Source organism: Brienomyrus brachyistius, chromosome 21 (assembly GCF_023856365.1).
Source record: "Brienomyrus brachyistius isolate T26 chromosome 21, BBRACH_0.4, whole genome shotgun sequence".
Taxonomy (NCBI): domain Eukaryota; kingdom Metazoa; phylum Chordata; class Actinopteri; order Osteoglossiformes; family Mormyridae; genus Brienomyrus; species Brienomyrus brachyistius.
The window spans coordinates 16,957,898-16,972,766 of record NC_064553.1 but is presented as its reverse complement, the minus strand read 5'-3'; the positions used below and the strand labels follow the sequence as shown (position 1 = coordinate 16,972,766).

At 41.6% G+C, this 14,869-nt stretch overlaps 2 protein-coding genes across 9 annotated transcripts in view; one reads left to right on the top strand and one right to left on the bottom strand.

Annotated features, from left to right (window-relative positions):
- The window catches only part of fggy (FGGY carbohydrate kinase domain containing), a 41,288-nt gene extending 39,726 nt beyond the window's left edge, over positions 1-1,562 (top strand). For all 8 annotated transcript variants that reach the window (XM_048989823.1, XM_048989825.1, XM_048989822.1 and 5 more), the window contains exons 15-16: positions 551-612; positions 993-1,562. In XM_048989823.1, coding sequence (XP_048845780.1) covers positions 551-612; positions 993-1,071 — 141 coding nt within the window. In that variant the 3' untranslated portion in view covers positions 1,072-1,562. The remainder of the gene's footprint in view (positions 1-550; positions 613-992) is intronic.
- A 414-nt stretch (positions 1,563-1,976) lies between these two features.
- On the bottom strand, positions 1,977-7,047 carry LOC125716974 (peroxiredoxin-6-like). The gene is made up of 5 exons (XM_048989869.1): positions 6,890-7,047; positions 5,243-5,399; positions 4,248-4,394; positions 3,912-4,058; positions 1,977-2,359 (listed from the first exon to the last, which is right to left on the bottom strand). Exons 1-5 carry the CDS (start codon positions 6,979-6,981, stop codon positions 2,231-2,233), a joined length of 672 nt encoding a protein of 223 aa, XP_048845826.1. The 5' UTR covers positions 6,982-7,047; the 3' UTR covers positions 1,977-2,230.
- Positions 7,048-14,869: the final 7,822 nt, after the last annotated feature.

Here is a 14,869-nt window from a genome sequence, read left to right as displayed (position 1 = left end):
GGAACTGCTAGCTTCCTAGTACGGAGTCCGGAAAGTTTGCTTCTGACCCCAACGTATGAATGGAGCAGGATTTTTTTTCGGAGAGTTTACCGCGAGCAAGCGGCCGTGTTGATGACGCTCTTGTCATGCGACTGGCGCCACAATTGAAGAATACAAATAGGCAAAAATTTCCGTGAGTAAGGGCAGATAGTCCGCCAGATTCAAGAAATGACAAGAGACTCAGTTGTGTATGATCAGATTACAAACTCCGTGACCGCGCTGTAATGCGAACTAAGGCGTAGGTGAACAGCAAACACCTTCGATGTGCTGTCAATAAATTCCGCAGCGTATTTTTTGCGTCATGCCCTGCACCATGCATGCTGTAACCAAATGCCACCCCTCTAAAACTAGCTGGATTATTTCTAGTAGGTGTGAACGCGTCTGACACGGAAAATCGAAAAAAGGCCAATTCTGGGAAATATTCGGACCTGATTCTTCGGACAGTGTCCGCAGTACACCTGTGAAAACGGCCATAACAGATTTTTCATTCAATTAACAAAGTCTTTTTTAGGACGCGATGGAGAAAATGGCCAAGGTGGGGAAAGTCATCTGGCCTAACCCCGAACTTAAGAGGTGAGGGGTTCTTCACAGCCAGCTACATTACTTCATGTATTTACAACCTAGTGTATTTCCAGCAGGGGGAGCCAGATTCACAGAAACACGGTGGCTGGTATCTAAACTTTCATCCATTCATACTACTCATCCAGTACAGAGATTTTGTTACTAATCATCCACGTATTTAGAATACTTTATTTATGTGATGTTTTAAAGATTCTGTTGGTCAGTCTTTAAGTGCTACATTCCAGTTGTTAAAGGGTACCTTTCAGAAATATAAATGTTTGTCCACCAGGGGGCATCAGTTATGTTCATTTAATAGGGCATTGGGATAGCGTGAATTTCTCACAACTTTCCGCGGGTGGGAATAAATCTAAAAAGCAGTGTCCCCCGTACAGCTTCTACAGACGGAAATATAAGGTGTTCCTGCAGCTCGCAGACCATCAGAGGGCGTATGCCTCTCTGATGAGGAACTGATCCCACAGAGGCCCCTCTGGGAGAAGGCAGACCCACCCACGCAACAGCGCATCGTGTGCATGACAAAAACTGCACTGGTACTTAAAGCCTTCCCAACGCTGGTGACCTCATTGCCATCGTCCACAAGCATCTCAAAAAAGGGATTCCAGCAAATCAGCCCTGTATGCATTCATACACTGTGGAACATGTGAAAATGCTGAGTCACTGAGCCTTAAAAATTAAAATCTCAAACTTTGTTATGGAATCAGTGTGAAATATACAAGTTGTATGTCTTAATGCAAAGTCAAAGTGAAAATGTCTTGATGAAATAGGCATAAACTGTGTTTTGATGGTGGTTCCCTGATAACTGACCGACCATGTACCTTTCATCCTTTCTATACGTGTTTTTAAATGAAGCCGACAGCAGTGACCACATGACGAAGTGCAGATGGAACTTATTTTACCTGCTAAGATCCTTATGTGTAAAACATAAACTTCTCAAGAAGTTCTTCCATCGTTGCTCTCCGTGTGTTTTCTCCCCCCCCCCCTCTCCGAATCAGATCCTTCTGATCAGCTGGAAACCACACCATTCTCCTAGCCCCCCACAGCACTGCATACAAACACAAGGTGAGGAGTGGGTCTGTCCACTATGGATGGTCCAGTCCCAGCTGCCTAATTAGCTAATGGCGTAATCGGTGGTCTGAAACTGGGACAATCTGGTCGGGCACTGCATCCTGGCATAAGGCCAGTGAATATTCTGATTTCACTGTGGCTGTCCCATCTTTCGGTGAGGCTCCTTCCACTGGATTTTTTAAAATCCAGAGTAAAATTTTACAGACATTCTGTGGACATGTGAAAATCCAAACCATCATAACCTGATCTCATCTAAAATATCATTATGGAGGAAAATTAAAAGTTATCATTAATAAGTTTCTTTTTTTTTACTTCTTTAAAATAAGGCACTATATATGTCACATAACATTCGGAGTACAACTGTGACTGTCACAGGAATTTACAGGAGTTTCTGCTGCTGGCTTCAAACTTGTGAGACCTACACATCTTCCAGCATAGGATATGATTCTCACTGAAGAACATAATGACGATGGACAGCTTGGCTCCAAGGACATGCCAAGCATGTCTTGATCTTAGAGGCCATAGGGCTGTGCTCTATATCACCCCCTTATGGTTGGGGGGTGTAACGCAGGTACTTCTTCCCAGAAGGCAGATCTTTTGTGAAAACTCCAGCCGGATACAGAGCTGCGGCCTCGTCTTCAGGAATGTTGGGTGGAACCATGACCCGATCACCAGGCTAAAAGATGAAAGCAGAACAAAAGAATTTATCAAGGACAGATTAGGAAATATGGGGGCTTTCACACACAAAGGGAACTTTTTTCAGGAACCAGAACCTTTCTTCGGAACCAGTAACTTTTGTTGCATTCATACTGATGATGATGATGAAAACCCTTTATTGCTATTGCAATACACCATGTCATTAGTCACAAGTACCAGCGAAAAACTGGCCATCAACCGACCATACATATACACAAACATCACAGTAGGGGGTAGACCGGTCGGGAGACAGGGGAAGAGAGAAGAAAAGAAACAGAATAACATGAGGAGAGAGGAGGAGAATAAAAAAACAGCCCCTAGACTGTACTCCAGTGGGGAGGACATTGTAGGAACCGAAAAAAACACCTCAGCAACATAAGCACATGGTCACTACACCTTACAACATAAAAATGACACGACTTGCAACGGGTGGGGGAAATGGGGAGGTGGAGGTAGTCCAGCATAGACAGACAGCCATCCGGTCCTGCCGCCATGGAGGCGCTGGTCACAGACCCGCCTGTTCACAGACCCGCCTGGTCACAGACCCGCCTGTTCACAGACCCGCCTGGTCACAGACCCGCCTGTTCACGCTGGGGGAAACATACTGCAGAAACTTGGCCTGATTGTAGTTCCTTAGAGGCAGTTGCGGAATCCTTTTTTAGTCCCTACTCCAGACTAGGTACTTCTTGTTTGAACACAAAAAACTAGGGAGGTACAGCAATAACTTGCAGACTAGTTGACCACAAGCACTGGAGTTAACTTGGAAGTCAAGTAGAAGTGCAAGGAAAAAAGAGAGGAGCAAAAATTGAGCAGATGGAATTATTTTTGTACTTCATTTAATGCATACACTACATTTAATGCATAAATTTTTCGCTTGCGGCTCCATATTTCTGCATCAGAAAATTTGAGTTATAACTAATATACTTTTGTGTGATATCACTGGTGCTGGCAGGGAAGCTTGCCAGCACTTTTTAGCAGGATAACTATGTATGTTTTTTTTTTTTAATTCTGTGGAAAAGAAAGATCGATATGCTGGCCAGATTTAACAAGAATCATAAACATGTCATGGGTCATATAAAAAAAATATAGAAGACTTTGTCCTGTGTTTATCAGTCAATCCCCACAATATTTAACAAATTAATGCCAAAACAACTTGTTCATCTGCTGTTGTTTTGGGGTGGTGGTGTAGTTTCTTATTAAATCAAGTGTGAAGTTTAACCTACAACCTTTTTTCATATTTTTCATTATTTAGTGTAAAGGTCCCAGTTCCTGTTGTGTGGTGTGATAGTGACACGCGAAAGTAACCAAGAGCTACAAAAGTTACAGTTCGAGAGCCCAGGGAGTTGTAAACCTGGACTAGGTACCAGAACCTTGATGTGAAAGCACCTTATTGATGTTTAACCAGCCAGTAAACAGAGATTTTCATAATTAATGGACAAAGTGTTATTTTTTTATATAGAATCAAGCTACAAGATTAAAGACGAATATATAGTTCAGCTCAACAAGGGGATGGGTATGGGGTCGGATCCCACCTTCCAGCCCACCGGGGTGGCAACTCTATTCTGTGCTGTCAGCTGTAGGGAGTCTATGACACGCAGGAGTTCATCGAAGTTGCGTCCCGTCGTCGCAGGGTAAAGGATGGATAGCTTAAGTTTCTTGTCGGGGCCAATCACAAACACCTGGGACATATGAAGCAGTTGGGAGACAAACTTCCATGAATGTGGGTTTAAAATGCAGCAGTAGAGTTGAAAGGTACTCAAACAATCAAAACCTGGTCACTGTATAAATGAACAAAACCATAACATAAAACGTCAGTGGTGACAGTATGTTGTGCCTGTACCCTCCGGGCTGTAGGGGGCGATACTCACACAGCGTGCAGTGAGTGGTATCCCATCTTTGTCCCTCTCATCAGGGTCCAGCATACCCAACTTCACTGCCAGGTCCCGTTTTGCGTCTGCTATGATGGGAAATGGAAGCTTGCAGGCAGGAGCCTCATCGTTGTATGCCATGATGTCCTGAGCACATCATTATAAAGGAAAATAATCTTAACAAACAGTTAAATTAAAATCACACTGCAAAGATGAGTGGCATTGTGGCCTCACGCTTCAAAGTTTGTGGGTTTGAGTCCCACCTCCACCTTGTACGTGTGGTATCCGTGTTATCCCGATTTAGCATCTTTTTCATGGTGTACCATAGCCTGGTGCCCTGTGCTGACGTAGATTTCCAATCTCTAACCAGGATAATCAGGTACGGAAATTAGCCATGCTACGCTTGCTGTAACATTACTGTATTCAGCTTTACATAATAACGTTTCGGGGGATGGAATTTCTCCATCTCTTGTATAATGATATGCGGTGGTTTCGTAAACGCACACATTCCCATAACCGTGAGTGATTGTATTGCGGATAGACACCATTCTCCAAAGCGCTTAAAGGGATGGTGTAAATGCGATTTCTGTTACAGTGACTGTTCCAGCCACAGGACTATGTTTACAACTCTAACTCGGCCCAACTGACACCCATTTTTTGCCTGGCACTATGTGTTGTTTGACTGTAGTTGTACTGGTATTTTTTTATGCAAATTACTGTTTCAGACAGAGAGTATAACAGACCTCGCAGAGACACCTCATTTCCTGAAATAATTACAAGAAAGATTCTATGCGGTAGCTTACATATTAATCCGCCTGTGGTTGGGTGTTAAATGGAATATATAGTCGAAGGCATCTCGAAAAGGAAGTTATTTGACCTTCACTAAACCAAGTAATGTAACCACGATGATATCGCTTACAATAAATAGCCAACGTGATTATAAATTTAATATTATGATGGCCACTCTTTTCAGCGCAAAAATGAATGATGGCTACTTTGCTCCAGCCGTGGTGGTCCTCCACGCTGTCAACGGACAGCGCGATCATCTTCACGTTGCGCTTGGAGAATTCCCCGCTGAGTTTGGAGGCGCGGCCGAGCTCGGTGGTACACACTGGGGTGTAGTCCCGGGGGTGCGAGAAGAAGATGCCCCACCTGGGGAGGAGGGAGCCAGTCATGCCACTGTGCACTGGACACAAAACCGATTAAATCAGATTACCACTGGACCAGCATTACATTTCTCCGAAATCACATAGATTTCAAAGGCTCCACTGGGAAAAGCAAAGTTACTATTTGTCCTGTAAAATGAGCAGCAGGCAGCAATGAACCCGTTGAAGTATTTTCGTTCAGCTGCCCTCACTTGGAGAACAGGACTGAAGATGCATGGATAGGCCTGTATAGGTTCTTTCATACTCAGCGTTAATCGGAGAAAACTCAAGTTGACATTAGAATTGGTTGGGCTTCAGGATTTGAGAATCAGGATGCTCTGTAGTTAGGACTCCGGGTTATATTATATTAAGGTAGCAATATCAAAAAAGAAAAAAAAACAAGCGACTGGCCACCAGCTAGTAGGTGTTTAAACCTCACTCAGTGGAACAGCGAGGTCTGCATGAGCGCTAATGGAGAAGTAATATCTTGCTGTTACTACAAAGCATGCGAGGAGAAGAGATGACGGAAACAGCGCCTACTTACTACTTATAAAATCTGTTTGTATGATCGCAAAACACCGCGGCGCAGAACAAAAACTAATCAGTACAATCGACGTATACATTGTAAATCTATCAGCGTAGGCGGAAGTTTTCCTTTCATACAAACATTCTTAATTCCGTTTTCTACCACAACTGTTTCGTATTGGGTTACAACAGTCCTCTTAATGTCTTATTTCTGATTCATTTTCCAAATATAATAAGTCGCCTTCCCTGTGTATCTGAAGCGTCTCTAGTAACACCAAAATAATTTTAAAAGCGGGTTCATTCAATTGTGCTTGCAGATAAAAACTGACATTACAGCTTGTTCTTAAGAAAAATGGTTACATCTAACGGCATGTGGAAGTCAATTTTTACATATTTGATCTTTCTGTTAGTGACAGTAATTTTTTTAAGTTCCACCTACGAGCGAATGCTTATAGGCTATTTACTGATTTGGACAGCTTTGAAAAAAAAGCTGACAAATACAACAGATGTCTGTTTTCGAGTGGTCTTCCTGTTTCAATGACCTACTTCAGTCATGTACTGTTACTTTAGCGGTCATACATACCTCCTTTTTTTCCACATTTGCAATTATGGTTGTGGATATTTCTTTAAAAAATACGGTGAAAAAATAGATTCATTTTGCCCCATCCCCATAATGAAGTGTAAATTAACATTTACATTAACAATTTGCTCATGCCCCAAAATGCTCGCGCGTCGTGGAGTACTGTGTCCACCATTGTCCCGGCGAAAATTTATATATATATAAATATATATATATATATAGCCAGTTTGGATCGACAGCAAGATATTTGTACTTATCTATATACAGTCTCCACATATGAGGGAATAAACGCTGGAAAAAATGTCATGAGGCAATCACATTCAACTATAGTCTGCTACTGAAAATTCCAGTTTGGTGGGGAAAATGAAAGTCATTGCGTGTAGCCTACTTACGAGTCTCCCAAATAATCATGCAGTTTTATGTGGCCGATGGTGGTTTCAGCTTCAAAATCAGGGAACACGTCCCCCAGCAGTATTCCGGGCATCGTGGCCAGCCGTTTCAAAAAGCCCAGAACAGAAAGGACAATATAGGCATAATGCTCAAGGGGCGGGACCTCGCTGGTCCAACGACTTGTGGTTAAGTAATCTGTTTAACCTGTGGTTTAAATGTGAAATACTTCATATCGGAAATGTATTCCCAACAATCGCACGAAACACTGCCGTTTCAAGCCATTACAAAGTAGCCAACTTTAAATTAATTCATGCAAATTGGTAAATGAAAACCAATACCATCTGATTATATTATTGTTTTTCAGGACGGATTCTTTTTCAGGTAAAACACGGCATGTTTAGCAAACCTAAGGTTAAACCAGTTATTCTCATATAAATATGGACCGTTTCCGTTGAGGCAGTAGGCAGTTTTTTGGAAGTTTCCCATCAGTGTACCCGCAGTGAGGATGACGGGTTTTTTTAGGTCTAACTATGAAGAAACATAGTGATAGAAAAATAGTGGTCTGACACATGTGAAGAAGCGATGGTGAACTTGACATAGCTGAGTTTACTGTATTCTGCGCATTTAGCCTATTACTTTGCCGCGGACTGTTAAAGTCAATAAACATGCCTTGATCGAAAAGAAAGAGCAACGAGGGGCGAAGTTGTTCCGGTGCCGATGATGCCAGCATTGGGCGGTTTGAGGTTTTGTAAGACCATCGGGGCTCCGGCACTTTCAGGAGGTCCTTCTGTAGATGCAGATGACTCGGCCCGCCTCTCGCCGATATCGCGCTGATCTAGCTGCTAGCGGTAGACCTACGGCTTTCGAGGCTGCTGGGGCGTGAGTCTGCGCGGATTATCGTGAGGTAGACCGCGGCCGTTGATGACGCTGGTAGCGATATCTGGTCGTGATCAATGGTCTGTTGCCTGTAGGCTACAGGAGTGACAGTGCGGCCGAACAAGAGGTCATCTTTACTGTTTTCGAGCCTGTGTGTCTGCATTATTGAAAACGTAATGTTTTGTAAACTATGTCATTGTGCACTTTAAATAAATATTTAAAATAAACTAATATGTAAATCATTAAATTTACATTTAAATCATTCGATTAAACCGACACCGGTTTTTAGGCTAGTCTAAATACATTTCTCTAACACACTGGATTAAAAATTCGTAGGGATGATTGGCGCATAGCCTGGTTTGTTAATGCACAAAAAAGTTTGCAATTAGCATAAATTCGGCTTTTCCTTGTGTTTAATAAACGTGTCGGACTTTAAACTGCAAAAACTGATGAGGCACTTCTAAGCATTTATCTTAATCGCTCTGCCTAAGGGAAAATGGAAAAAGTCGTGGCTGCTGAGCTATTGCTTTCTTCACCGCCAGTATACTAACCCATAATATACCAGAACAGTACGATGTGATGTGCTCTGCTAAAGAATTTAATAAAGAAAGGCGAGTTTACAAAGAGTACTAACTTTTGGGCATCACAAAACGCATCTCATCCATATTTTGACTGCACTGCTAATCTGTTTACGAAATTATGGGTGTAAATAAACGTCCGTACCGAAAAGCCAAATGTTTCGCTCGTCATCCGAAGCCCTGGTGATTATTGCGCATGCGCGATATAATAGCTCTTTGATATCGCATTGCATCGGTAAAAGTCCTCGCACCTGGGTTTGAGCAGCTGACCTAACAAACCTGCATACAAAATGTCCCGTTGCAGATATGACTGCCCCCCCGGGACTTACAGCAACGGGTGCAAGAAAAGCAGCTTTTTTGAAACGGAAATCGAGGTGCTTGTGGGTGAGATATAAAGTAGAAAAAACATTTTGTCTGATGGTCACAGCAGTGGGGTGACAGAAGAAAAATCAGCGAGTGGCAACACATTGCAGATCCTGTTATTGCTGAGAGTGCATGAGTTCAAAACAATCCATTACACAGCATTACACACCTGTGTGACCTCAATATTTCTGTTTCCAGAAATCAAACTGATTGCTTCACAGTGTCTCCGGATGATCGTGATAATCTAGTTATGTCCACCACTAATATATTTACATTTCAACAACTGCGGTGCGGTGTAGTTTAATTTAAGATTTGCGTTTGCTTATATATATATATTACTATTGAAAAGTCCTTATGGAATAATTATGACTTATTATCACAAATAAAACCAATTTTCTATGATAAAGTAGATGTATATGTGACGAGCGCTATGAGGTGAAATTAAACGTACAAGTTATGACTCACAACCACAATGTATGTATGCGCAATGATGCTACTCACATTTTTCCTACAATCTGGCTTCAATTCACCATCTCCACCTGGGAGGCCAGGTCCATATGCACATTTTACCTTCTATTTCAATAGATCACAACGTTTATGTGGGAAGGTGCGTACGCTTCTTTCAGGCCCCCTGTTTTGCCTACGCAACGGTTATAAATGAGACCATAGCCCAGGGTGTAGGCGAGGTCACATATTCACCCTTTTGACCTCGACATAATTTGAACACACAGCCTTCTGATGTGGAGTTAGACATGCTACCATTGTGCCTCGAGGTCCCACCTTCTAGCTAAACCAGATAAGCCTACACTTTGTTAGCAGCCCCAGGCTAGAGTCCCTTGTACCAAACAGCCTACTTACAGCTTTGAGATTTTTGTGCTTTTGTCATCTGATGGCCCACATCTTCCCCGACCCAGAAAAATCAAGTCGTACCGCATCCCGCCCCCACTCAGTCACTAAGCCACTAAAGCTTCCTTAAAGTAACTTATGCCGTTTCATGCAATGCATTTATTTGCCTGAAACTCAAGTCCAAAATTAAAGCCATGGGAGGGAAGTAATTAATTACCATACTGACTCTGATGTGATTTGAACAAATGTTAATGTTTATTCTAAAAGTATGCTAAATTCTGACTGCAATGAGCTTTTTAAAAAGTCGTTAGCTTAGGGTTCACTTACTGTTTCCAACCTTCAGTTTTGCATTTTGAACGATTTATTCGATGTGGTCAAAAATTCTCTGCAACTCTGTGTATCTTTAGTTATAGGATTCTGTGTTTTTTCTTTATTGTGACCTACTTGAAGATAAGATCATGTTTTATATGGTAATTAGACATAAATATAGAAAATTCCAAGGGGTTCGCAAACATTTTACTCTGGATATATCATTCTTTAGTGTGAAATGTGTATTTTTTTGTAGTGATTGGCAATTAATAAGATCATACCTCTACTCGCATGGGCTTGAGTGCTTTTGTGTCCGTGCATCCTCCTCCTTTAGCCTTCATCCTGGATTTGGTTCTGGTCAAACTCATGAAGGCGATGATGCAGGACACTCCTCCTTCCCATGTGGGTGCGTCACACGGCCGGCCATGTGCGCTGCGCTGGGTGCCTCCGGACTGCCACCCGGTGGTGAGAGCCCCCCGCATGCGCTGCTGCCCCTGTGACCCGTGGCAGTGGCCCTCTCCCATGTATTTCCTAGCCACCACAACGTCACCAGTATGCTTTTCACCTTTGGCAAGGGCTAATGCCAATATAACCTAGAGGAGGCGCTGTGGATCCTTTCAAAAACAAGCTGACTGGCATCTCATTCCCTGTGCATCCCTGTGTACCTATTCTGAAACCATGGATGCAACAGCACAGACGGTTTACATACATTTATTTAGGCAATTCAATGAATGATTCAGGACTTCTTCAGTCCATCCAACTTGTACCAGCACTATTTTTCTTAGGTGCTGATAATAGCATATGGAAATTCTCACTTTTCTCACTACATAAAGAAAACAAGCTTCATGGTAAAACCTATATTTACCCAAGGGTTTATAACATTAAGTAAAGAAATAATTACACCAAAATTACATTGACAGTGCTGCACAGGTGAGTTTTTATTTTTTTACTAAACATTACACTTAATCCATCCATCCATTTTCCAAACCGCTTATCCTACTAGGTCACGGGGGGTCCGGACCCTATCCCAGAAGCAATGGGCACGAGGCAGGGAACAACCCAGGATGAGGGGCCAGCTCATCGCAGGGCACACTCACACACCATCCACTCACACATGCACACCTATGCAATTTAGCAACTGCAATTAGCCTCAGCATATTATATAACTTTATATCAAACACAGACCTGATACTTGGCCCCCTTCGTGAGACAAGCAATCGAAAAAAATGAGTTAAAACAGCTTTTTTGAGCCTCAAAAAGGCATGATGGGGTGGAGTAAAATTGTTCATTTAATTAATTTAATTGGGAAGAAAGTACCTACCTTGAAGTGAAAAACTATTGTGTTGTTATTCGATAGTGGGTAGGAGTTACAAGAGTCAATGAAACTACACATTAATCTTTCTTTTTTTAAATATGCTTCTTTCAGACAAACAGCCTAAAATGTAGCTAAGGTGAACCTAAGTGTAGCCTCAAGTGTATAAAGTGTGTTGGAGGACTTTAAACTGAATTTCTCCTTTGTCTTGTAAGATGAAGTCCAGGCACATCACTGGTTAGGTTTGCAGGCAACGTTACACCAGAACTTTACTCCTACTGATCACATACATGGAATAACATGTTTTATGCTCTCCTGAGAAAATCACAAAGACAAAAGACTCAGAAAAAAACAGATTGCAGGTGGCACACCCAGTTCCTCAAACCCAGAGGCTCCATATCTTAGCCATGCAGGCCAGGCAGATCTGTCTCTTCGAAAGTCAGGATTTCCCAGCTTACTAGAGATGATCAATCTGTGGACAATAGACAAACTACACTTTGCACTCAGCCAAAGTTGGAAGATTATATTTGCTGTATTTTCACTTCTGCTACAGAGGAATAAAAGAAAAAAATATATGATTTTTAGTCAACAGAATAAGAAAAAAGGTAGTGTTTATGGTAACTATGTATTTTTGAGCTTTCCAATGAGCTATAGTTGAGCCATGTAACTGTAATTGTAAAAATGTTACAGCTCAGAAGATAACATGTGATTTTTAATTTTTTTTATTTTGCTACCCAGAGTGTAGAAAAAGCAAAGGATTGTTTTTAAACAAACAAAAAACGTTCCTGCGATCTGGAAGGCATGTGTAATTCAGATGCCAAATTTCATCAGAATGGTGACGCAAAAAGTTTTTTGAAAATTTCTTGGATTAAAATGAAATGAGCCCTTACTACAAGGTGTTTGAAATCTGTGAAAAAATGCTTTGCTAGTAACTTTTTCTGTCTTTTATGTGTTATATGTGATACGAAATAAAAGTGCTCTGTAGGCCTATATAAAGTTGTGCATGTTTTATATTTATTCTTGCATACATCATTCAAAACACAACTTGCCAGCTTTCTTTTTTACTTTCCTGATCTATCCTGAGCCCATCAAAACAAAGTAACTTTGGGGGATTCCCAATGCTTATTCTAAATATGGACTGGAGAAAAAAAAATCGACGTGTAAGGACATATGCCGTGAAACTGTAGCCGTGTTTTTCAGGATCTAAGCCCGAAATGTTTCCAAGAAGCTTTCTACTCGGAACAGCTACGCTCAGACTGATATCAATTAAGGCGAAATTAAATACCACCCGTTACATAATTAGAGTCTAATTTACCCGTGAGGGGTTGTAGTCGGTCACGGTTGGTGCGGATTCCCACACTACGAGCGTGAGAGAAAACATGCATGGATCTCAAAAGGTTGGGGTTTCGTATTATCCCTATCGTCCGAAGCGCTACACAGTCTGTGCCGTGCGTTTGAAAACTACTGCCTTCAGATAACCTTCTGTTCACTGTTTTCCGTCTCATCGTTCCCTGCTCCTTTGCTGATAATAATGACATCCGTGAAGCTGCTCCGACAACCCCTGTATAACCTATTCCACGAATTGTTTTGTATTTTCGATCCATATGAAAACTTCTCTTTCGCCAAAAACATTCCATTTATTTCTATACTGTTGTCGATCTTGCTGTCGATGGCTTACTTCATCGCAGTGTAAGGCCCAAAGTAAGTCGGTGCTTCTACAAACCGAATAAATGCAGAATTATACCGCATTATAAAACTACTCTATTCTGGATTTATCCGTTATTTACTTATTTTACAGTGCCCTCAAGCGGACATAGCTAGAATAAGCAAAAAAGGAAAATAAATATTATTCGGAAATTATGAACCAGCTTGGCTTCAGTTAGGACTGTGGAAGGAACCCAGGTAAAAATGGGGATAACACAGTACCCCAGTATGCTAGATTCAGGATTGGAGGTAAAAACGCATGATTCTTACAGACTTATATGTGCTATATATGCAGAGGAAGACTAACTTCTCCTGGGGACCAAAGACTGACATGAGTAGGGCCCCCCTAAGTGGGCCATTGGAAATATTTTTGAAGCCAAAAAGAGAAAGAATTATAAACGATGGAACATCAATACTATTCTAATGAAAGTGCATACCAGCAGTAACACTTCAACTTCAGGGTGGGGATGGGAATGCTGTCGGTAAAATTTGCTGGTGGTGAGAGGTAGGTATCGTGCTGGAGGATTGATCTGCCAAATTTAAGTTAAGTTTAATAATCCCATCTTTTGCTAAGATTGGTCTTGAATTTTTGCATACATTCGTTTAATTGTGTTCTCTCCATGTCTGTTCACAAATTGTCTACCACTCTAATGAGACAAAGGAAATGTAATGTTAGTCTTATATTTTTGTGTCATTTTGCTTGGCAGGGAACAATCTGAAGACTCCAGTGTTATAAGAAAGCTAGATAGCGCTAAATATTCTCAAAGTAGAATATTCTATTCCAGCTGGGACAGGGATAAATTTGTCTATCCAGAAAACTGTCACCAAAACTGCAAACAACATACATTTCACTATCATTTCAATGATCATAAAGGGGGAGAAGGTTAGGACAATTCCACGGGCCCCTGAGTGAGAGGGACCCTAAAAATTTGGATTTATCTGGGTTGGGGGCTCACGTGTCTTTGCTACATTCCCCCCGAAAAATGCAATTCTTGTGATTATTGATTTTTTTTCTGTGCCTTCCCTGCTCTGTTTAATTTAGCATTTTCTATGCGTTCACGTTCTGGTTGCTTTACAATCAGTTGACACCGGTACAACAGATTTCGGAAACAATGTACATTAAAAAAAACTTACAAGGAAAACGGTCAAATCTGATAAGCAATCTCACGTTCCAGTGAAGGACTTTACGCCATAGGCTCCCCATTGAGAGGGAATGTGGTGTTATTCCAGGGGTGGGGATACTGCACATCCGAACGCAGTTATTTTGATGTCCTGTTTTTTTCTGAGCGGAAATAAATTTTCACCCTCAGTGGGTAGCGCTCGTCATCGTGACACATACAGTTTCAGGGATGTCATCCATAAATTACTTGGAAAAAATGTGCTTCACAGTACAGACGAAAGACCACCAGTACAACAGTCGTACAGTGCGAGGTCTGCACGCCCAGAATACCGAAATGCTTTTTTAATAGCCCTACTGTTCCTTCCAACAGTAGCGGATATCAGATCGTCCCCTTCCAGTTTGCAGTTCGGCAGTTTTCCCAAACGCAAGCAGCATATGTAACACAATTCTAATATTAAGTATTACCAAAATGTTTGGCATAGCCGTAATTACTGTGTATTTTAAGAAAATGTTGTGTTCTCTATTTTGTGAACTTGTAGAAAGAATTTTTCGTTTTCGCATGCCACCCCCCATTTTACTGGTTCCCTTCCTTGAAAATAATTCTAAAAATAATACACGAGCCGAAATATTATCACAAAAATATTGTACAATTTTTCCTTTAACATAAACGTTATGTGCTGTTATTTATTAATAATGAAATTATAACCGTTCACTATCACGTCCCGTATACGGATAAGTGTGCTCCGTTATCTATTGTCTTTGTTAACAAGCTTGGTTTCAGGCTTCGCCGTTTCCGATGAGAGCTGATTCATTGTCTAGTCTGTCTAGCCGGGACCCGAAATCAGCGCACGATCGCCGCCGAGCTCAGGCAGAT

Excerpts from the sequence above, each read along its gene's own strand:
- LOC125716974 (XM_048989869.1), bottom strand. The coding sequence starts at position 6,981 with ATGCCCGGAATACTGCTGGGGGACGTGTTCCCTGATTTTGAAGCTGAA. Across the intron at positions 4,059-4,247 it reads TACCACTCACTGCACGCTGT|GTGTTTGTGATTGGCCCCGA; the intron begins GTGAGTATCGCC and ends CATATGTCCCAG. Across the intron at positions 2,360-3,911 it reads CCACCCCGGTGGGCTGGAAG|CCTGGTGATCGGGTCATGGT; the intron begins GTGGGATCCGAC and ends TTCATCTTTTAG.